The sequence below is a fragment of the Dromaius novaehollandiae genome, chromosome 23 (genome assembly GCF_036370855.1).
Source record: "Dromaius novaehollandiae isolate bDroNov1 chromosome 23, bDroNov1.hap1, whole genome shotgun sequence".
Taxonomy (NCBI): Eukaryota; Metazoa; Chordata; class Aves; order Casuariiformes; family Dromaiidae; genus Dromaius; species Dromaius novaehollandiae.
Window position 1 is genome coordinate 10,272,324 of NC_088120.1, and position 24,431 is coordinate 10,296,754.

At 39.2% G+C, this 24,431-nt stretch overlaps 1 protein-coding gene across 1 annotated transcript in view; it reads left to right on the top strand.

Moving 5' to 3' along the window:
• The first annotated feature begins 1,118 nt into the window (after positions 1–1,118).
• The window catches only part of AGO3 (argonaute RISC catalytic component 3), a 39,417-nt gene continuing 16,104 nt past the window's right edge, over positions 1,119–24,431 (top strand). Inside the window, exons 1-14 of the mRNA XM_026104665.2 lie at positions 1,119–1,479; positions 10,292–10,463; positions 12,705–12,825; positions 13,775–13,983; positions 15,189–15,325; positions 17,015–17,149; positions 19,388–19,475; positions 19,624–19,771; positions 20,091–20,210; positions 21,252–21,374; positions 21,590–21,723; positions 22,208–22,392; positions 22,678–22,837; positions 23,705–23,795. Coding sequence (XP_025960450.1) covers positions 1,461–1,479; positions 10,292–10,463; positions 12,705–12,825; positions 13,775–13,983; positions 15,189–15,325; positions 17,015–17,149; positions 19,388–19,475; positions 19,624–19,771; positions 20,091–20,210; positions 21,252–21,374; positions 21,590–21,723; positions 22,208–22,392; positions 22,678–22,837; positions 23,705–23,795 — 1,842 coding nt within the window. The 5' untranslated portion in view covers positions 1,119–1,460. The remainder of the gene's footprint in view (positions 1,480–10,291; positions 10,464–12,704; positions 12,826–13,774; positions 13,984–15,188; positions 15,326–17,014; positions 17,150–19,387; positions 19,476–19,623; positions 19,772–20,090; positions 20,211–21,251; positions 21,375–21,589; positions 21,724–22,207; positions 22,393–22,677; positions 22,838–23,704; positions 23,796–24,431) is intronic.

The window sequence follows — 24,431 nt, forward strand, 5'->3', positions numbered from 1 at the left end:
CTAAAACTGAGAAAAGGTCAAATGTATGCTGTGAACTGAGGTACTGATCTAGTGAATGATAGTCTTTATTTTTCTCAGAAACCCTAGTTCCCTAGACTCTCATAACTCCTCTGCAACTATGAAAAATAAACAAAGGTCTGATGTCAATCCTTTGTATTTTATGGGAAAACGCGCATCTTTCAGGTTGCTTCAGACAGTTCAGGGATTTCCTTAGCCCCGGGATGATCAGCATACAGCTGTAAAATCTCTGTACATCTCACTCCTTGAGAAGTCTGTTTCAAAGCCTCGTCCTGGGGAGCTGCACACGCACACTCGGACCCTTTTGCCCCCACTCAGCTGCATTTTCGCCTTGTCTGCAGTTGGAGCTTTGTGCTCTCCCTCCCGGTCATCTCGCCATCCACGGCCGCAGCGTGCAGTTTGTTCCCTGAGCTCTTGCTCTGCTGCTGTATTGCAGGGACCCTTCCAGTCCCCTTCGCGCTCAAGTCAGGCACATTATGTGTGCTACGATTTTTTAGCACAGAGGCAAAATCAGTGTGTCCTATCTGCTGGCAGAGCGTATGGAAGGAGTGAGTAACCTTCACAGCTCCAGTTCAGCATTTTGCTGCATCTCATAAGCAGGGAAATGCTTGCAGTATGTTGAATTCTTAAGAATAACTAAGGCTGGGGACTGGTTTTTTCTGGTGCATTTGGTGCAGATTAAAACAAAAAAAGTAATTTGAAACTGGGCTGAACGTCCTAAAGTCACTGTAACAACGGAACTGCCACACTGCGTGTTTTGTTTCTTAGAATGAAGAAAAAAGCACTTAGGGCTCTAGCTGCAGATAAATGAACTCGGCTTTGCGTGGGGGAAAACCCAGTGTCGCTTTCTGCTTGTGACTCATGAGGGAACCTGTCTACGGTCCCGCTTCCGAACGCGGTTTCCCGTCCCAGGGCGGGGGCGCGGGCCGCGGCCTGTGGGCCTCGCTCCGCCCACATAGACACGGCCCCGCCGCCCTGAGGAGAACCCGACCGTTACGCGGCCGTTACCGCGCGCCCCTCCTCCACCACCGCGTTGCCAAGCAACCGCCCTGCCCCGCGCCTTCCGGCCATTTCCGGCCCCGCCCCCAGCGCCCGGAAGCACCGCCTCCGGAAGGGCGCGCGACCCGGCGTGCGGGGGCGGGATTTCCGGCGGACGGCGCGCGCGCGGCGGGGCAGAGCGGCCGCGCGAGCCGGGGCTGCTGGCGGCCACGCAACTTCCGCCCCGGGGGCTCCGGTCGCCGCCGCCGCCCAGGGGCCGCTCCGCGCCGCTCCGCTCCGCGCCCCCAAGGCGACGCGCCGGGCCGCGGCCTGCGGGGCAGCGGGGCCGGCCGCCGCCCAGCCCAGCCCAGCGCGGCCCGGCCCAGCGCGGCCGGCCCGGCCCGCCCCGGGCCCGGCGCAGCGGCGGAGCCCGCAGCCCCCAGCGGCTGCGCCCAGCTCCATGAATGGAAATCGGCAGCGCAGGTGAGCGGCCCCGGGGCCGGGCTCCCTCCTCGCGGCGGCGTCGCCTCCGGGAGCCCGGGGAGCGGGGGGGGGCTCGCGCTTGGGGCCCGAACGCGGCGGGCTTGGCCTCGCCTCGCGGTCTCTGCGAGCCGGGGGCGTTACGCGGGAAGGCCGAGCGCCCCGGCCTCTTCCCTGTGCGGGAGGTGGGCTAGAAAATCAATATTCTCCTCTCTATTTCATAACTAGAGTTTCCCAGGCAGCGTGCGAGTGCAGGCCGGCTTGCATAATCCTGTCACCGTGGTGGTGTGTCTGAGATGTCGCCTTGCAAACCGAGGCTTTGCCTGCGAAGCCGGTGGTTCCTGGGAAGTGCTCGTTTCAGCATCTTCCCCCAGCCACATATGGGGCATCTAACGGTTGTGTAACTGCTGGACCCTAAATTTTTAGGACTAGCTGTATATGCTCTTGGGAGTATTGTTACACAACAGCTAATGCAAGATCTTTAAAATTTTGAATTCACTCATTAATCCTGTTATATCACATGGGAAGGGCATGCTTAATATTTATAAAATACATATTTAGAAAAGGTATTTTGAGATTTGGAGAAAGAGCTTCTACTTCTGTCTATCAAAAGGATTTACCTCCAGGTCTGGCAGAGACGTTCCAAGCAAAGTTCTGATTTGGGCTGTGTTTAATCAACAGTCTGTGAGGTAGCTGGATGGCAAACCGAGCATCACAAAGTCCTTGGAGTTCTGTTTCTGTCGCCTTCAAGAGGTACTACCGTAGGGAAAATATGAAAATGAGGCTGAAAGTGTCAGCGAAACATGCATTTTCATCTCTTGATCATCTCTCTCTCTCCTTTGTAATTTATATGGAGATTTAAATTAATGATGGATTTGACTGGAAAAACTTGCTACCTAAGCTATGTCCTTGCTTAATGAAGTACATGGTGGAATTCAAACTATTTTAGGAAGATGCTGAATTTTAGAAGTCTGGTGGAATTCAGATAGTATGCTAATCATCTGAAGGTATTAAATAAACTTTAATAATATCCTGGTATAATTCTGGCCCCTAAGTGAGATATAGGTTTGCAAGAGCAGCAAATAAATCTTTGTTTAATTTTTCTTCAGTATGTGTTACAGCAGTTTACCTCTGTTAAGTTATAACATGCTAAGTGTTAGCAATGCGTGCTTTTAGACAGGGCTCCTAATGGCTGAGCCTGCTGAAGCCTTATATTTGGTGTGATGGATGCTTCTTTCCATCTTTGGTATGTAATAAGAAAACTGTTAAGAGCTACGCTAATGTTGCATGTTTCAGGGAGCCTTTGAGCCATCAAATGCCAATATCAGTATAGGAGGACGTGAAGCAAACAGATTAAAAGAACTCCGTCATATGAGGGAGAAGGACATTGAGAGACGTGTGCCCTTTCCTGGGCCTGAAGGGAAGGTGTGGGGTAGAATAAGCAGAGCCTCTGACATGAAGGAGGGAACAAAGATAGGGCTGTGGGTATTCCCGGAGTGAGCAAAGGATGGAAGGGGAGCATCCAGGGCATTTTTAGGTAAAGCAGTGCTGTAGGGAGCTTTCTGTTTGTGTAATAAGCTTAACCTATGAAACCTAGGAAGTATGCCTCCTCTAGTCTGAATAATTTCAACAGTTTAAATATGAGAAAGTTGTGAAGCCAGCTGTTGGTGAGTGCAGGTTATGGTGAAACCAAGTCCACTGAGGAATAAGATATCCAGACTAGGAAAAGGTGAAACAAAGTAAAAGCAGTTCTCAGTACTCTAATAGTTTGAATTCAGTTATGCATCACACCTGTATCCAGAAGAGCCTTGAGTAAACTTCCCACAAGGCAGGTATGTTAAAATACCCACCATGGAATTGATGGTGCTCTGTGGTATAACTGAGTCAGATCAGAGTGTTGTTGTATCTTTTCGTGTACATTTCAGGAAATGTTCCTTCAAAGTTCAGTGCTTTTGCTCTTAAAGATATGAAATTATTTTTTGAATCCAGTATGGTATGTTTTTAATGAAGCACTATGGACATCTTTTCTGAAGTGACCAGAAGATTAAAAAAAAAAGTTTTCTGTATAAACTTTGGGTAAGATATGAAGTCCTGAGAACTTGCTTTTCTCTTTGTGTTAAGACTAAAGATTTGGGTGGACCATTAAAAGTTACAGTTTTGTGGGTGGGGTAGAAGAGAGAAGGAGAATGAATCATAAGTGCCTTCAAAAATTATTCTGCTCAAGAATGCCTGTGATGTGAGTTACAATAGAGCTTTTCCGCTGTGGAGTTGCAAGGGAAGCTGTTTGAATCAGAATATGAACTTTACAAAACGTTTGTTTGATCCTCATAACTTTACTTCACTAGTGGTATAGGTAGCAGGTAGGATACTTCTTGAGTTAACTTCCAGCATAAATTTAAAGAAATAAGAGGAATATAAGGCTCATGTACCTTTTGATGCGTACAGTGTGCGTAATCTAACAGTGGTCTCCACTGTATGTGGCTCTAAGCAATTCCTGCAAAGAAGAAACGAGGATCAGCATGTCATTGATGTCTTGGAATGTCACTGGATAGTCTGAAAACTCAGCCGATAGTCCTGAGACTTGTGTTGAGTTTATAGTGAGAAATACCAGCAAGTAGGGTGACGTGCCAAGCGATCAGAGAGATCTTGATAACTGAAGTCATTTTTCTCTGTCAAACTGAATTCTGAATTAACATAGATTATATCGTTGAATTGTCATGCAAAGCATTTACCTGTTAATTAAGGAGAAGGTTATAGTTGGACACAAGTCAGTTCTATTCTTTGGTCATAGTTTCTCATCTCTTATTCTTTGTGCCGTGATGTGTTTTCCTGAAACCAGTGAAATGAGTCATGAACTTACTACTTTTAATTTTGTTCACATGCAAAACTTGTTATGGATCCTAAGTATATTTTAACATTCTGTTTAAAGAACTGTAGTTTAGTAACTACTTCAAATTGATTTTATTCTGTGAGGGGATTTCTGATAGCTTGTTCCTAAATTTAGTAATGTGGCAGTGTATCTAAGCTCTTACTGTTTTACTCTTAGATATTCTTCAGCCAGTAAAGTGGAAAAAGGGGAACTGCTTGCTTCTTAAATTTGAAATCTAAATAGCAGGTGGACGGGCAGGGCGATTCACTTTATCATAATAGAAATTCAAAGTTAGTGAATTGGGGGGCGGGAATTATGTAATTTTCAAAACACTAAATATGAAACTGGGACATAAAAATGAGTGAATCAAGAATTGCATATTTTCCTGCAAACTAATGGCTTTTTAAAGTAAATGCAAGTACATGTTGGTAAAATTTTCTTTTGGTTGCAAAACATGTGGTATAGCTACACATAACGAAATGGATTGTGTCGGTTTATCTTCTTGAATTTGGTGTGTGGAAATAACTTTCAAGGGCAAAGTATTGCTGTGTTTATGTATGGGTTTGTCGTGCTGTTTTTTTCTCCTGGTGTGGTTAGGGATGAACTTTACAAAGTGAATATATAAACTGCTTTTTGAGCTAAAAATTTTTTATGCCTAGATTTTTTTAAACATTGGTTTAGAATTATTTATTGCCTTGTAAAATTCAGTGAAATGTTTTGTAAGCATTTCTGTACCTTACTTACTATAGAACCAATTGGCACATAGGTATTTGCTTTTGAAGTTAGTTGGCTATCATAGAGAATGGCATCAAAACATTGGCTTTTGATGAGCCTTAACAGGACTTATTATCTAAAAGCTTAAAAACAGGAAAAGAAAAGACAAAGCCTAACTTGAGAGTAAGAATGTTTAGAAAACGTGGATTGCATTACTCATGTAATGCCACCCAGAGAGGTTGCTGCTACAGAAATAAGACAATTCTTGATTTCTGGCATAAGAAAGCAGCTTGATTATTGAAAGCAACATTTAAATATCTTCCCTATGTATTTTTTTAAATCTAGAATTAACTCATAGTTTTTGGTAGCGATAGCTTTTTCTTTGAGCTCCATGGACTGGGCCTCTGAGCCCAAGCGGAGGCCAGGGGCCCTGTGAAAGGGAATCTTTTTTTTTTTCTCTCTCTTTCTTTTTTTTTCCCCTCCACTCCCTCCTCTCCCTGCCTTTTTGGAGAGCTTTCTCCAGGAGCATAGAGCAAGCTCAAGTCTGAGGAGAGGATCTACTAGGCAAATCTGCCTTGTGTTCCTGAGCCAAAGCTTGACATTTTACCTGTGAGGTCCTCTATCCTGCTTTTAAGACTGTTCAGCCTCCTATTCAACTAGAGATTTTCTGTTTAGAAAACACAGTTCTAATAGAACTCTGAAGTAGTCATCTGTTAATATTTTTAAATTTTATAATACTGAAGCACACAGTAGGAAAATAGGTAATTTTTTGCTGGGAGCTTGTTACTGATGTCCCTTTCTGCAAAGAAAGGGTCATGTAAGAAAATCCATATTTTCTATTAGGGTCTTACCAGAAACAAGTGTTTTGCCTCTTGCTGTAAAATTGTCTTGTATGCCAAAAGCATCAGTTTTCTTTAAAATATTTGAAAGTATTTGCAGGTTTCTGTGCTTGTGTTCTTTCTATTCAGCCTTTATTCTGCTTAGGTCTTCATTTGGTTGCTAGGTAGATTCAAGCCTGTGTTTTGGATGTGTGCCAGATGGGTACTATGGTTCTAGCTGTATTACCATAGAAATTGTAGTCAAATTTTGTTTTGTTTAATCCTTTTTATAGCATCTATAATTCCATAGAGGAAAACTCTGATTCAGAGCTCATTTAAACCATTAGAAGTCCTTCCATTTTGATGTGGCATATGATCTGACTTTAATGGGAATTTTCAAATTACGGATCAGAATCTTCCCTGGAAATAGCAAATTTCCAGTTTTAAGTTGTACAATGGTGAATGCTTCTGTAGCCAAAAGTATCAGATAATCATATTTACTTGAAATTAATTTTATCATCCAAACCAGGATCCATACCATTAATATTACTCCAAACTTCAGCTCTTTGAAAAATCATATTTTATGAGGGTTCTTTTCTCTCTCTCTCTCTCTCCCCAGCATATATTTTTTTAAATCAAATACTCAGTTTTAGGTTTTCTTCATTTTTAAGGTATTACAGTTTGCTAGTTAAGGCAGGTTTTTCTTTTATTCGAAGGTGAGTTTTGTTGAAATACTACATTAAATAGGAGCAGGGCTCTTCAAAATATTGTTCCTCTCTCATCAGCAAGCTGAATGTTTAAGAACACAAGTTATTTGAAATGTTACCCTGTTTAGTTTCACAGACAATTATGTTCTTGTGTACACTGGACTCATATAGTACAGTCACATATACGGTAATGGGAATTACCGGTGTAAATCCCCTATCACAGGCAATGTAGATGCAAGACATCTGTTTGCAGGTCAGCCTGGCAGGGGTGGTACATAGCAGTCATGGGCTTCAGGCACTGCTGTACACATAATTGTCAAATGAAGTAGACTGAGCTTTGCTGTTTCAGTGCTTGAGTATTTTGCAGGTGTAAGGGCTTTTGCTGTTACGTGCTTGTTGAACGTTCACTTTTAAGAGTGAAATACTTGCAATATTACTGAAGTACGTTGATAAATGGTTTCAGCCAATGCTATGAACATTAGTTTATAATTAAATATACATTTAGATCCTGATGATGCTTTTCTTTCCCCTCATTGTGTTCTTACCAATATAAAAGCTTAGTTAAATATTTCCTCCTCAGCCTTTTCCTGTATAATTTCTAATGAGTAGCTGTACGTTCAGAAGCTAAGGGTTCTTAAGTGGCCTGTCTTGAATCTTCTTGAAACTTGCCCCTTGCTGTGTAAAAGCCTTCCAAGAAACCATTTGTAGCTTCAAGTTTAACTAGTATCTCCGTACTCTGCTGTTCTGCTTTCTAAATCAGATGATTAGCAATGTTTTATGAATTGTTGAGTGCTACTCTTGCAGCCTAAACATACTTGATTTAATTTTTCCTTAGATTTTTAGGAACATACTAGATATATGTAAATATTTGATGCTTTAATGTCAGAGTAGCAGTAGTTTTGTAAACACAATAGCCCCACTTATTTTCTCCTTTGAAACTTCTATTTCGGGCAACTAAATACGGCAGAACTCTTTTTGGCTCCTTTTAGAGGCATTGAGAGAATGTTCCTTTATCTGCTGTCGAGCCGGGGCGTACAGCAATGATGGCTTTGCAGAGATTTTTCAAGCTTCTAACTACTTTGTTTTTCCTGTGATTAAATAACATTAAAGAATAGTTCTGCCAATCACAGTCCTTCTGTGCTGTTTAGAATAACACTACTTTAATATTTTTGGTTATGTTTATTTCCTTTAGCTTGACACAGGCCTGAGGCATGAGGTTGAGTCACTGATGTGGTATGGGAGTAGTAGCGGTCCTCTAAGAGCGTTGTTTGTTACTTGTGTTTTATTGGATTTTGAGTCACAGGTTTTCAGTCGGTGACACAGACTTTCACAACATGCAATCTGGCAACGCAGAGTATTTTGAAAGCAGGCTACTCCGAGCGGATGGTGGTGCATTTGGGCAGCGGTAGCAGAATGAAATGGCAACACACTTATCTTTTTAGTTGACTTGTCTAAAGGGAACCTGTATGGCACAAAGCGATAGCAAATGCAATGAACTTTAAAAAATACAATTCCTGAATAATGTGTAGACCTTCTTGTTTTGCTCAGCGCTGTCTTCCAAGGAGCAGAGGTTGGAGGTCCATTTCGTACTTGGCTTTGGGTAGAGCATTTTGTTAATGACCCAGGATTTTGAAGTGCACTCTGCCTAATGTTAGTAACTAAATATCATTTCTCTGGTTTCAGTTTTTTGCTCCCACGCACCTGAATGCTAGGATTTAGTTAACCTTAAGCAAAGGGGTAAATAATGGGATAGCATTCCCTTCCTCAGCCCCAGCAGCACTGGGGTGGGTAAAAATCTAATGTCTGAAAGTCTAAAGCAGTTGAGTGCTCAGTGAAAAAGCTTGCCTTAGAAAAACTTTCAGAGGTGATGGCCACAAAGAGTTCAGCCATACTGTATTTCTTTGCTCCTTTTTAATGTTATCTTAATTTCAGCGGTTTTGTTCGTATTTCCCACAGATATGAACTATATATAACTATGGCATGTATGTTCTTGTAATATTAAAATAAGCTATTGAGTCATTTATGTCACTCAAATGTTTAGTAGTAACTCTTTACATATGCTTATATTCCTAAAATATATCTGGAGTAAATCGTAGAGCTGCTTTCACTCATGTCATAGTATTAAAATGAAGAAAAAGTCGAAGAGAACAGATGCTTGGAACAAGTTTTGCATAAGCATAGTCTGTGAGGGAGTTTTAAATGATGCTTCTTGTTTTATGTTTTTGTTTTATCTTATGGCCTGAAGCCAACCCAAATCAGAAATTTTTGGTATGTTTCTGAGTGGAGCCAGACAAATGTTACAACAGAACTTAGCATTTAAGTTCACCTATTCTCAGTACATGGTTTCCCTCAAGAAAATACAAAATTTTCCAGGAATGATGGAGATTAATCAAAAGGCAAATAAGACATGTTTTACCAGCACTTGACATTTTAACTCTTCTATGAAAATGAGTGGGCAGGATTTGCTATCTGCGTCACTGAGTAGGAGTAGAGGGGAGAATTTTTAACTAACTTAATTGAATGCTCTGTAAATCATGACATTTGTATGATGAGTAATTTTTTAAAAACTTCAGCTCAGGCTACAAAGCTTGCTTTTTGTTTCTTGTCTGGAATGAGATATTTCTAAGCGGAGATACTAGTAGAAATTATTGAAAATGGATCATGTTTATTACTGTGTGTTTGGTTCTTGGTGAGGCATTAGTAACACAGATCTTTCTGAGGATTCTCGTCTAAATGTTGGGAATTGAGTTCAAGGGTAACCAAAGAAAACCTCGCTGCTAATGGAGCATGTGTTACCAGGTAGACCTTTTTGGCAGACTTCTGAAATACTCATCTCTTATTTCAGATTTTGCTGGTTTCTTGAGCAGCTATGGGTTTTATTTTCCTCTAACTTGTTAGTAATCAAGGGTTATACAATTCTTAAATCTGTTCATTTGCATCTTTTCTCTCTTGGCCAGTGAACTTTATCAGTGCAGTTACATTAGAGGTGATGGTTTTACTCTTCATCCATTTTCAGTCAGCGAAGCTCAAGTATAATCTGTCTTCCAAGACCATGCTCTTAATGGGAATGAAATTAAGAATTGCCATTTACCAGCAAGAAAAATACATAACTCCAGAGCTACATCAATAATATTCTTTCCTACTGCAACATTGATATTACTGGGGTGTTCGGTACAGACTTGTACAACTTTTCTGTGTTTTAATGGCAGACGTTCCACAACAATAAACTGTTACAAGAAAAAGCACTCATTTTGGGGGTCATTTGGAAAATTCCTGATTTTAGTGATGCTAATCACAGGAGCTGAAACACATCAATAAATAAACAAAATAGATGCAAGCAGAGGTGCATGGAGAAAAAGTAGGCAATTGTTAATTTGGAGCTTAATGGGTTAGCATGCTGTTTAATATGTGCAGTTTGAATATAGCTAATCTTCCCTTCTTTCAGTGCGCTAGCTCTGATACCTTTCTTATATTGCTGAGAGATGGTTCAGGGAATTGCCTAAGGCTGAAAAGGGAATTGTATTACTGCCTCTCTGGGGGAGAGGGACAAAACATATTTCTGTGCCCCCAGTATGTGTACCTACCGATGCAAGGAACCTTGTGCATTTTTTGAACTGCTAAAATCTCGGCAAGTACTAGCTCGCAACATGGCTTATCTGTTGTGCTCAGCTTCCAATCTGTGGGTTTTTTATGTTTTTGTTTTGCAGGACCCGTCGGGGCACAGCCCCTACTCATGGTGCCCAGACGTCCTGGCTATGGCACCATGGGCAAACCCATTAAACTGCTGGCCAACTGCTTCCAAGTCGAAATCCCAAAGATTGATGTCTACCTCTATGAGGTGGATATCAAACCAGATAAGTGTCCTCGGAGGGTGAACAGGTAAGATGGTAAAATTTGTCTTCTAAATTATATTGACATTTTTAAGCAATACTTAAGTAAATACAGTCTCTATGTAGCATAAAATATTAGTGTGCATGGAGCAGGTAATGATCATTGTACTGTACTCCGGAGACCTTTGTGCAAGTTCTCACGTAGAGCTGTGTGATGGGTACAGAGCCCAAGTCTGCTCCGAGTGCTCTTCAGTTGGGTTGTGACCAGATGCTATAAAGCGGGCCAGCAGTGTCACAGTGGCTTCCACTGTGACAGCACTGCAAGCAAGGTAGTTTTCATCTTGTTGCTGATAATTATTTCACAGAATCAGCTTTGTATATTTGAAATGATCAGACTTGGTTTGAGCTCCACCAGCATCCTTTTCTTCTTTTTGTAGAATTATATTGCACTTCATCTTATTCTCAATTCTGCTATTTGTTAGGGTTGATTAAATTCCTTCCTACTTTACCTTATTGCTAGATTACTGGTTAAATGGAGAGAATATTTTTGTATTCTGGGTCCTTGTTCATTTGGTGATCCAACAAATTGTAGGTATTGAGTGCTTGATTCTTCAGCCTTAACATATTGGTAGTATAGCTTTTTGCGTATGGTCTTTGTATATTTTGTCCTTAATATTGTGAATTTTGGAAACCAGAGAAGCGTCTTCAGAAAGAGTAGTTAGTTGAAAATGAGACCTTAAAAAGTTACTGTAACTTATAATGAAGACAACATTTTGTGTTTCCTGTCTTTCTTCTCTGAATTGGATAATTTTATAGGAGTGAGACACTACTTGTATTCTTTTGTATTTTAATAACAACATTGCTAGTGCCTGATTCTGGCTAGTGATTTTTTTCGACCACTGGTTGCATACTGCAGCTATGAAGGCTATATAAATGCCTACATTAAGTGTGAATTAAAAGGAAGTTAATAAATTGCCCACATTGTGATGTAGTATTTCCATGTGAATCAATATTTAATACAATCTTACTGTCATGAATGGTTAATTTACTAGTGTGTTGTTAAATGAAGAATGCTTGTGAAACTATAATGATAGGGGTCCAAGGAGAATATAAATTACTTTTAACTAACTTACGGTTTTGTGTGACTGGTTCACACAAAGAACTTGGGTTCTGAGAGCTTCGCGACATGCTAAAGAGCTGCAAAACAGAGTGTCTCGGCACTTTCTCAGAGTCCCAGTCCCAGCTGAGAGGGGAAAGTGACTGCTGCTAATTCTGCTTGAAGAGGAAGTCGATATTTATTGTCTTTCTGAAGTACTTCAGGTTAATATTGTCTGGTCAGGAAATGGTTTATTAGTAAGCTTCTGCTCTGGAGAGAAGAATGCCAGTTATGCATAGCTTAAGAAGAAAAATTTGTAGTTTCTACAGAGTAAGAAAATTGTGATGTAACAAGTAATAAACAGTTGTAGTGCCACTGAAAAAACGAATATTGCTACACAATCCAAAAACCTGAAGGCATGCTTCAGTCAGGGGTATTGAAAGTCTCCTTGCACCCTGATGTATTTGCTACTTGTATCTAGAAAACTTTTTTTGAGATGAAAGTACCGTGGGGTTTTTTGAGTTCAATTTTAGTGCTTGTATCAAGTTACTATATTCTCTTTATTGCCACAAACTCAGTAAAGAAAGGAGGATCTATGATTGTGTGCAAACTTGATCAATTTTTAGCTTGATTTTATTGTAAAAAGTTTAGCTTATTAAGGACTTGGAGCTAAATTTTTTTTTTTTGTTAGGATATCCCATTTTTATAAACAAAGGCAGAATTCAAAACTCATGTTAGTTGAAAAGTAAATCAACATTATTAGGTGCCAAGCACAATTAATTGTACTACTTCCATGAACTAGCATAGCTTTCAATTGTGAATTTGTACGAGTTTTTTATAGCGATAGTTTGTGGATTTTTTTCCCAAGGTAAGTGTGTATCCTTGCTCTGTATAATAAAGAATATATAAAATCAGTATTTTCTGATTCAGTAATTTCTGGGGCTTTCTGAAATTTTTGGTTAAAATATTTTCCAGTACTTGAAGATTTGCATTGATTATGATTTTATTCTTTAGTGTTTGATATTTTAGTTGAAGTGTGTGAAGCACCTTTTTGGAATTTCAGTGGGTGTTCTATAATTCACTTGAGTGATATGTTTGTTGAAGCTACTTCAGCAAAACATGGGCTATGTGGGAGCCAATTCTAGTATGATACTTGTTTGAAAACATCTTCAATGTAAATATCAACTTTTCTAGGGAGGTGGTGGACTCAATGGTGCAGCATTTTAAAGTGACAATATTTGGGGACCGTAGACCAGTTTATGATGGGAAAAGAAGCCTTTATACAGCCAATCCACTTCCTGTGGCCACTACCGGGGTAAGAGAATTGGAAAAAATCAGTATTTTTGACAGCTCCTTAGAAAGAAATAGAAACAAGTCAAATGTCTAATATTGTTAAACTCAGAAAAACTGAGAATATCTTAGGGTATCTGTACTGAAATAAAGTCTTTCTAATGTATTTTTTGTCAATTCCACTATATGTATATGCGCATATAAGATTTGCATTTAGAACCTCCCCTAGAAGTATTTGGTAGGCTCTTTCCACAGCAGGATCTATTAAGTACTCAATTTCACAGACTGTAATACATTATCTTACTTTGAAATAATATACTAAGAAATTAAACTACAATTTCTCTAAAACTTATCTGTGGTCAAGAATTCTGCATATTAGCACCTGAGCATACAGAATTTATTTTATGTCAAGGATGTGGTCCATATTGTTAGTAGTAACAGCACAAATGCTCTTCTAAGTTAAAGCCAAAATTTTTCTTGAATGCATACTTTCAAAGTACTGTTTTGACAAGGTTTTGTTAAATAGACCTTTTTCTGTAATATAGTGTAATTTGTACGGTATAGACTTCTAGAGTAGAGGTGCTGAAGTGATCTAAGCATGGTTATAGCTTCAAAACAGGCTTCCAGAAATATAGTGGCTTGATAACACATTTTGTCCCCTCCTTCACTCTTGTTCCGGGCAGGAAAACTGTGTTATATTGTCGTTGATAGCAATGCTGACAAATTCAACCACGACGATGTCATTCAGGAAGCAGGTACCTTGATCCCTGCTATTGGGCTGAACCCGAGAGCTGATGCCACTTTCACATTTTACAGACTTCTCCTTTTCGAGCTTTCCAGTTCAACAAATGCAAGAAATGGTGGTTCTTCAATACCCCTTTGATTTCAGATGTTAGACAGATGGGACAGACATGGGTTAGCAGACTCAAGGACTAAAGAGCCATTTTCTCTTTCTCTCTTCCCACCCCCAATAGGTGGATTTGGATGTGACTTTACCAGGAGAAGGAGGAAAAGATCGTCCGTTCAAAGTGTCAATAAAGTTTGTTTCTCGGGTGAGCTGGCACTTGCTGCATGAAGTTTTGACGGGAAGAACCTTGCCTGAGCCTCTGGAACTAGACAAACCAATCAGCACTAACCCTGTTCATGCTGTCGATGTGGTGCTACGACACCTACCCTCCATGAAGTAGGTTCACTGTTTTCCTGCAGTCTGTCTTTACCTGAAGTATGCCCATTGAGAGACCTTCATTCCTATTTCTTCACAAATGAAAATAAATTGAGCATTCCCCTTATACAGCACATCTGAATAGCCAGACTGGGGAGGATGAAGCTAATTCCATAGAAGTGTGTATTTTTTCAGGCTTTTGAACTCCAGGCGATACATTTTTTTGGAAAAGATCAAGAAACAGGAGGCACTTACAGTATGTCTTAATTGAAATACTGAAGGATTGCAGGATTCTGTAGCACTGCTCTTGTGTTTTCTGCTTGAGTTGAGCCGAGTACCATGCATTTGGTGATACTACCTAAACGTATCTGTCTTTTTAATTCATTGATATACCCACAGTGATGTATGCTTCTCATGTTTTAAATAAGCAGTTCAGACTGAATACATGTTTTCACCATGTTTATTGTTGGTTATCTCAGAACCTTGGAACATTAGAGAAGGCCAAACTAATTTTGCTTTATTTGCTCAATGGAAATTACTCTTAAAGTTTGATTACTGGCTTGATACATTCCGATGGATTTGCACCACTGTTTTTCATTGAGTGTAACTGACTCAAAAAATGACTTGTGATTTTATGGTAGCCATAGTTCCCCAGCTAGCCCAGATTTCAAAGAAACATGAGAGATGACAACCTCTGTATGATGTCTGTCCATTCTAAATGTAAGCAAGCATGAAGGTTTGAACAGCTGTTTCCTAGCTCAGAGAGAGACATCAGTTTCTCTAGTTCTTTGTTTCCACCACAATTAATACACTGTAGACTATTAGAGAGAAGTAATCAAATGTCCCCTAGTAAAACAAGCAAATTATATTTGAGGGTCAGTCCAGGAATACAACACTTGTACAGAATCTGTGCTATGATAGAGATTATACTTTATTGAAGTGAAAGATCAGAAAGGGTAAGCTAATTTAGTTCGTGATTTTCTGTAAAAGCTGAAAGTGGTTGTGAGTTGCAAAAACTAGTATATGTTTTGTCTAAATTTAGAAGCACTGCAGTGGGAACACCAGCATTTGGAATGTGTTGTTTAAGCTTATTTCTAGATGCACGGATTTCTGATGCACAAAGTTATGAAAAAATAATGTTCTGTGTTGTAATCCTTACTACAGAGTTTTTTTTAGCTTATATTTGGAAAGCAATACCATAAACATGTGGTCACCTTTTTTAATAGGTATACCCCAGTGGGCCGCTCCTTTTTCTCGGCTCCAGAAGGCTATGATCACCCCTTGGGAGGCGGTAGGGAGGTTTGGTTTGGATTCCATCAGTCTGTTCGGCCTGCCATGTGGAAAATGATGCTTAATATTGATGGTAAGTTGGAATTCAGAGCTAAGAATGAAGATAAGACATACCTGCGAGAATAAAAATGACTTTTCCATTCAGTCAGTTTACTGTCACATGCTTGAGTGTTTGATACATTTCTGTGTGGTGTCAACTTCTGTTGCCTTCTGAACAGAGCGATTTAATTACGGGAAGCCATCCCCTGCACTGATTGTCAAGATAGAGTTATGATTTGAGGTATTGTGGTATAAATTCTAGCAAAATAAGAAAACTTTGGAACTTTAATTGCTTTATATGCAAGAGATTTGCAGAAGACTTACTTTTCACCAGAAAAATCTGGTGAATCTCTTTGCTCAGTTTGAAGATTTAGTATATCCTTGTAAAACACATTAACTGTAAAGTCAACCTTCTGTGCTGATTGTAATGTAAAAGTAGAGTGAGACTATAATAGTGAAGTATATGTATGCATGTACTGCAATATTACTTTCTGTAAAGCAAGTTTTTCTTATTTGCTTGAAGAACATAGTTATTCTTGTAGTAGAAATTTTTCATTCCTTTCTGTGGATGAGAAACTTGAGAATTTTTTGTCCTTAAACTGCAGTTTATAGGATGATCACTTTTTTATTTTGGTTTGAGGCTGTAAAGATTACATTCAGATCACATAATTTGATTTTGTTTTGATTGCTTAATGCGTGCAAGGTTCTCTGCAAAATCTGTTTCCCTCCGTATCACTTCTGTTGCCCTGGGAGACCAACCGCAGGTTGCCAGTCATCGGGGTGTCAGCTATTTGTGTTCATTCAGTAATCGACATCCGGAGGTGTTGGCCAGAGTGCGTCATGTGAAGTTGGCAGCCTGCTAGAGTGACGCATGTCTGAAGAATGTTTTATTGTATTAGTGTAGAGATGTGGTTTTGGTATGCAAGATCTGGAAAACTAATAAAATGCTTGTCAACTATTTCATAATCATTTTTGCTGCTATTTTAAGCGTACGGAGTAGTTTGCTTATATTTGATCTATGGCTGGTGTTACCTCATGTTTCTTGCTAAGAAGTGTTGTTTCGGTTGATTGTGACTTTGCCAAGCAGACTGTTTGTGATCTTAATTCCATGGAGTGGATCAACTGTCCTGTTTAAAAACAGAATATTGTCACTTAATGTGATTGTATCATTAATATGCAGGGAGGGCAAAAGATGTTTTGGTAGTTCAAGGTTTGCACGAACCACCACACTGATATAATCTGTGTTGTAATTAAAATAGTGCTCGTGTGTCTAGCCACATATTGTTTCAGTAATTGAGCCAATCATATCATTGACTGACCCAGTAACGTTGCATATTTAATATTCTTACCTTTTCATATTCAAAAAATCATCTTCAATAGAGGTGTATTTCTTAATACAGTCTCTGCTTGTAGCTCCATACTGAGTTGAAAGAGTATGTCTGTTTAGGATGTTGCAGCTCTCTAGAAAGTGTTATTTGTGGAAACACTTTTCAAAACCCTGAAATGCAAAGTAGTTGCAGGATGACTATGCTAGAGACTGATGTGTCACTGTGGACTTTATGCTGGCTTTTGTACACTTAGTTTTTCAAAACAGATTTTTGCAACAACCAAGTGCTGCGGAACATTTGCTTGGGGACTGCCTTGAATTTTGAAAATCATTCATTTACCTGCTGCTTCACAACATTGATTTGGATTGTTTTACTCTTAATGTTTTTCTCTTTAGTTTCTGCCACTGCCTTCTACAAAGCACAACCTGTAATTCAATTTATGTGTGAAGTTCTTGACATTCATAATATTGATGAACAACCAAGACCTCTGACTGATTCTCATCGGGTAAAATTCACCAAAGAGATAAAGGGTGAGTAGAAATGCATCTGTTTTGTCCCAAGCAATGCATTTGAGCTAGTTCTAAGGGATGTATTTTAACTGGAAGCCTCCCAGTTAGCATGCGTTAAAAGAGCCATAAATTGCCAAGAGAATTGCAATATATGCTGTTTGTAGTTCTAGACTTACATGAAACAATGTGGCCCTACAGAAACTAAAAATGAAGAATGAGATTTTTCCCCTTGGCTTAAAGAGGAAAAGAGCATGTGTGGTGTTTGCTGCCTGGTTAGAGGGTGAGCGGCTGTCGCCTTCCTGGATGGCTAACCTTTTATAAGCTAGTGTCTGTGAAGCCGTGGTGGTACTGTGGTTTAGGTCTCCTGCTGTTTAAATACTGAGGCAAAATGAGCATTGATTTCAAAGCTAGCATCATTGATTCTTTGAAAGTATGCCATTGCAGTGACTTCCAATAACTAATTGCCATATGGAAAAACAAGTACCACTTGCTGACTTGCAGCCGAAGGCCAAATTCCATTCCAAAGGAATTGCATAAGCTCCTGGTTTGAGTAATTTCACTCCATATACGCTATTTTGCTTTGTGTTTTCCCACATTTTTTCTCTCCAGTGTAATTTATGGAGAAAGAAGCCTTGAAAGAGAACTCCAAGCTCTTCTCTGAAATGGTTGTGTCACTTGATGCAAGATTAGAGTCTATTGAACTATTGCCAGCAAAAAAATAAAACTATAGTGACAAAATGGTGTGTTCATGGAATAGTCGTCATTTAAAAAAAGCCTTTAATGAATTACTTTGTAATAGTCCTTGCATGCCTCCTTTTTACTGTTATCTGTTTGACTTTATTCTAGAAGACAGATAACTGGAAAATGAAAAGCTGTCTCTTCTTGATCTCAGATGCCTCAGATACTTTGTGTTTTGAAAATACTGAAAGGTTACCTTTACTGTTAATATTTATTTGTATTATTGTATTATCCAGATATTCCAGCCAGGATATTGTGATCATATACAGTGAAACAAATCCTGCATTAAAGAATTTCCAGTCTCTGTGAGCAGCTCTGTAGGAGGCAAGTGCCTTCTGTAGCGTCACAGACAAAGCAGTGAATGGATTCCAGATATCTATGAATCGAGTGTCCTTTTCTGTTTGGCCACAGTGTTTCATGGTTTGTTTTTGGTATTTTATCTGAATGCTGTGACAGGCCAGTGGTGGTTGATTTTTGATTTTGCCATCCTCTGAGTAACATTGATGTTAATGTTGCAATTAGTGTTGTCCGGAATCAATGAAGTACAGTTAATACGTCTTTGTAAGGCCTGTGCTCCTAGTAAATTAATCATGGTCCATGTGCTGTCTGGTACCCAAGGACCTGACGTGATGTGGGGTATTCAGTCTGTGGTCTGCAATCCAAATGACCCTCAACAGGGCAAGTCATGCAGTTGTTTCCCTAAAGCTTCTAGTAGCGAACTGTAGGTTGAATTATTTGGGTTGCAGTAGTCTGCTTTCAACTGCCTTTTCTTTCATGGCACTAGAGAGAGGCATACTGGTGTGCCCACACTATGAAGCACTTTGTAAGCTCCATACTTCTGGCAGATGTTGAATCTGCATGTACAGTACAAACAATCAGTGCATGCACAATTAATAGAAAAAGCCACTGGCCAGTTACTGAAGCTGCCATTATTGCTGTCCTTATTGCTGTGGATACGGAGTAATGTCTGTGGCATGTAGCCTGACAAAGTGGACTGGGTGCTTTTGGACTAGATCTTCAGCTGCTTAGAACTTAAAGAAATTAAACTTGGTCAGTGAAAGTAAAGAAAGTTAAAGACTGAATGTGGCTCTAATACTAGGGGAAAAAAAAGGAAAACAAGGTAGAAATCTGCTTTTGTCCTTTCAGTATCAATGGCATTGGAGCTGCTTGCTGTAAGAGGAATATGACATTGACAACAAAAGACTTTGTTGAAAGCAGCCCTCAGTGTATCTGAGATTAGTCACATGCCTGTTAAATGAAACTGCTATGAGAAATTCAGATGGCGTTGAACTTCATTATATATTAGGATTTGATTTTGAGGAAAATACCTGATCAGTCAGAAATCAAATTATAATGAAAGCAAAATATTTAGAGAATAGTAATTTCTAGTATTGTGCTGTTTGAGCTCTGATCCTCAAAGCTGCTTGATTAGAACATGTTCTGTTATAAGGAACCTTGTGTCTCCTGTGCAAATGTCTTTGTGTAGCTATGACATCAGGTTTTTTTGGTGCTTTCATGCAGGTCTAAAGGTAGAAGTGACTCATTGTGGAACAATGAGACGGAAATATCGTGTTTGTAACGTAACAAGGCGGCCTGCAAGTCATCAAACGTAAGATGCTGTTTGTCAGAGCATAAACTGTGCAATAGCTTAGCACTGAATGTGTAGCAGGATCTAATATTTTACTCATTTTGAGAATGTTGATACTTGCCAGCTAAGCTTTCAGTACATGTGTGATTAAAATGCATGTCTTTTTCAGCTTTCCTTTACAGTTAGAAAACGGCCAGACCGTGGAGAGAACAGTAGCACAGTATTTCAGAGAGAAATACAACCTCCAGCTGAAATATCCTCATCTTCCTTGCCTACAAGTGGGACAAGAACAGAAACACACCTACCTGCCTTTAGAAGTAATGAACTTATTCTGATAAATCATCATGTTATTGGTAGGCTGTATCTTTTTGCAGAATGTTAACAAGTAGTGCACCTTGCAATACAAATGGTTTTGCACATTTACATATTCTTGTTCTTTGTTTTATCTCACTAAAGATAGTCTATCTGCATTTAAAATGTGCTTCAAAGTTTAGAACTTTGTGGAAAAAAGTATGCTGCTATTTAAACCCACTGGAGGTTTTTTATAGTGATGGCACAATATTGTGTGTATACAGTTATTTGGATCTGTTTCTAAATACTTCTCTTGTGTATGACATTTCTGATTTTCCTTTAAAGGTATGTAACATTGTAGCTGGCCAACGATGTATCAAGAAGCTAACAGACAATCAGACATCAACTATGATAAAGGCAACAGCAAGATCTGCTCCAGATAGACAAGAGGAAATAAGCAGATTGGTTAGTTATTTAATTTCAGGTTGTGTGTGGTAATCCTTATTAAATGATACTAGACTAGACAAGATTCATGTCTTGACCCCAGCCTGACAATTTTTACTGGACCTTGGCTACTGCTTTATTTGCAAGAACTATCTTAAGTAGCTCTGCTCAAGCGTCCTGTAGGCTTCCTGAGTTAATAACCTCTAATCAGACATTCAGACTAACCTTTCTGTTGTAGAAAAACTTCATGTATGACCAACAGCATCTTTTCATTTCTTCCTTCTAATTCTTAACTTAATGGATTTTAACTACTTTTTTTAATAGGATTTATTTAAAAGTAATAGTAGTGCAAGTCCAGCACTTGGCAATAGACGTTCGTGTTCTGATCTGTGCAGTGACTTCCAAGTAGTTTATGGAACTACTCAGAACTAATAGTTGAGTGTTCTGTAATATACAGAAAACATGAATATGCAATATTCTTTCTATAGTAATTAAAGCAATTAAATTTGTATAATTTGGGATGCCTTCCTCTCTAAGGGAGAAAGCTTTTTGATCTATGCTGGGAATAAACAAAGTGTTCTTGAATGAGTGTACAACAAATGAGCATTTTCACGTATATGCTAACGTACTTCAGTGCAGTTTGTTTAACTCTTGAAATATGACATCGCATATTATATCTGCAAGTGTGATCAAGAATGGAAAACAAAACAGATCATTCTTCTGTCTTCTATCAAGAGAATCGTTTGACTAGTCCTGTTCAAATCTGCATTGTTGCACATGCTAAAGCTGTTTGGCAGAAGACTTTTTTAACTAAAAAGCTTTTGTTAAGGAAAATCAATCGTATTTGAGTAACTGGGGGGGAAAAATTTTTTTTCATCCAATGTATCTCATGGTACAGATTTTCTCACTTCTGATAGGTTAATGGTGTTGAATAGTTGTATATGAGCCTCTGCTAATGAAAAGGAGAGTCTTTGGAGAACACTTCTGCAGCATTCCTTTTAAGCTTATATATGAATTATAATCAGACACTTCTATAATATGGAAAAACTCTTCTTCCTCTAGGTAAGAAGTGCAAATTATGATGCAGATCCATTTGTTCAAGAGTTCCAGTTCAAAGTCCGGGATGAGATGGCCCATGTGACGGGGCGAGTGCTCCCAGCTCCAATGTTGCAATATGGAGGACGGGTGAGGGTATTTTTGTACTTTTAGTTTTTGTTTCTATTTTGATTTTGAAGGATGATTCTCACCAACCTGACTATTTCAGCCAGTCTTGTTGTCTTTTGTAGTACAGAGTCAGAGTTTGAGTGGTGAGCTTTCTTTGTGTTATCCTGAAATTGTAAATAGCATGGGCTTTTACCTTATCAATCACTTAAATATCAGTGTTTGTTTTATTTCCACAGAATCGAACAGTGGCAACACCAAGCCATGGAGTATGGGACATGCGAGGGAAGCAGTTTCACACTGGTGTTGAGATCAAAATGTGGGCCATAGCTTGTTTTGCAACACAGAGACAATGCAGAGAAGAAATACTGAAGTAAGGCATGTCGTAGTTCAGGTTTTGGACTGTTCTCTTAATGAAGCCATCTTAATGAAAGCTTGAACATAGGACTTCCTAATGAAGCCATTTTACCTGGCTTTAATCCTCTACGATGCTAGAGAGAATCCAAGCCACTTTGCTTTCTTGCTGGATGTTACAGTCAGAAAAAACCGTGCTTGGATACATTGTGGTGTTTTGGTCCTGTGATGTTGCTGCTTTCTATCTAGTTACTTCTAGCATCTTGAATGGATTGCTAAAGGCCTCTAAACTTGTGTCTGTGGGACTTTTTTCCTCCTTTCCATTCTAGTTTATGATGTTTCAAGGCTGTATACTCTCCACATAATGAATGCTTTAAAAATGCTGCTTTTAAAAGCCATTTGGAACCCTGTTCTTCATTTGAGAGAGACTGTTCTTCTGTACCCTTCTTAGGATGTTGTGTGTTACTGCTACTGTAAAAGCTGAATAAACTTTTTATCCTTAGGGGTTTTACAGACCAGCTGCGCAAGATCTCCAAGGACGCAGGGATGCCGATCCAAGGGCAGCCCTGTTTCTGTAAATATGCCCAAGGTGCGGACAGTGTGGAGCCCATGTTTCGGCACCTCAAGAACACCTATTCAGGGCTTCAGCTCATCATTGTCATCCTGCCAGGCAAAACGCCAGTGTATGGTAAGGGAATTGCTGTGACTGTACCTTTTCTTTCTGGTGTTGTCATGAGGCATTTCCTGCTCAGCATGTTAGAAAATTCTTCAGGACCATTCTTTAGACTTTAGAAAACCATGTTTTGTCTGAAGTTACAATGAATGGGAAGCAGGTCTGAGCGTGCAGTTAAATTGAAAATTAATGGAACAGTATGTATATTTGAATTATTTAGACTTAAGCTAAGGTCAAAACATAATAATGTAGCAATAATTTCAAATGGACTTAAGTTTTATCTTAATGTTTGCTTCTCAGCGGAGGTGAAGCGTGTGGGAGATACGCTGTTGGGAATGGCCACGCAGTGCGTTCAAGTCAAAAATGTTATCAAAACATCTCCACAGACCCTATCAAATCTGTGCCTGAAGATTAATGTTAAACTAGGGGGAATCAACAATATCCTCGTACCTCATCAACGGTAAGAATCTTTATGGAGACTGATTTAGGTTAAGTTTGATATTAACACCTAGAATTTAAAGTTGGCCAAGGTTTTAAGTTTGAAATATTCTTCTGAGTATGATATATGAGATTTGAAAAGTATTAAAGGTTTTTCTGGCGTGGCTCTGAGTAGCTGTTGACCTGTGAGTTAGGTCTTGAGCCAAGGTTATTACCAAATGTTTGGTTAATATCAAAAATTTGAAGAGAAACTGCAGTTCTACAGATACTGAAAGTATTAATGTGTCTAGATGTTCTCCGGAGGTTTAGGAGTGTGCATAATGCAGGGTAGTGATCCAGAGTAACTGCTAGAGTGTGAGCCTTAGAAATTCTTTCCTGAGACTTCCTGAAAGTTTGGAACCAAAGTTTAAACATGATACAGTGGCACTTGGAAGAGTATTTTGAATGCATTGGGGGATCATCCTGCTGTTTTTATTTTGTAAGCCAGAATAATACGTGGGCCACTGCACTTGGCCATTTGTGGCATGGCTGATGTAGTACCTAAGCCGTGCTTAGTTGGCCTCCAAGCACTATTGTAATCAATTATCAATGATAATTTCTGTAAGAAACTGTCTCTACTGTTAAGGTGCTGCTTTTAAGCTTTCTTCTAGTAGAATCATGATACAGTTAAACAGCAGTATATTTCACAATGACTACTATAGTATTGTAGAAGTTCGTATCTTGCACACAAATTTCATTGTTTAAGTTTGGTCCGAGTGCCTGGTAAGAAGGTGTTTCTCTCTGTAGCTTAGCTGAAAAGCTGATATACAGACAAAACCCCATATTGAGCAATAATCTTGCACCAACTATTCATCTACTAGTGTGACTTTTCACTTTTTTTCTTTTTAAGACCTTCTGTGTTCCAGCAGCCAGTGATCTTTTTGGGAGCAGATGTCACGCACCCTCCTGCTGGGGATGGAAAGAAGCCTTCCATAGCTGCTGTAAGTTTCATTAAATCAGCAGGGTTTTTTCATCTTAGGTAAATGTTAGAGTAGAAAACACATGCATATGTTTTGAGAACTTGGTTTATATGAACTCCTTGACTTTGTTTTTGTGGTTTTTTTCTTTTTTTAAAAAAACCCAATCTTTCAGGGCATACGTCAGTTCTCTGTATAGATTTCTAGCTTTATTAAAAGTCATGCATCTTTAAAAGAAAAATGCTACTTGATACTTCAGATTATTTTTCTTGGCATTTTAATTTTTAAATCAACATAGAATGGCAGTCATGTTAAATAGTATACTTCTGCAAAAATTTTCTAAAGGAAATAATGCACCTTCATAATGTTAATAATATTTTTCTTTTTTTTTAAAGGAAGAAAATGTAATTAAAAGCTGGATTTGGCAGGAATGTTTTTGATGCTTCCTACCTTTTTTGTTTGTACAGTCCAACAGACCAAGGTGGTGCTTGGATTCTTGAGCAGTGCCTTGATATGTTGGCCCCTTGGTATTTTATTTGGCATCCACTGCAGTTATGGAAACTGCCTCCTTGCCCTAAAGTAGTAACTAAGGCAAACTGAAGTATCTTTCTGTGAAAAGGTGACCAAACTTCAAAGAAAACAGAGGACAGTCTCAGTCTA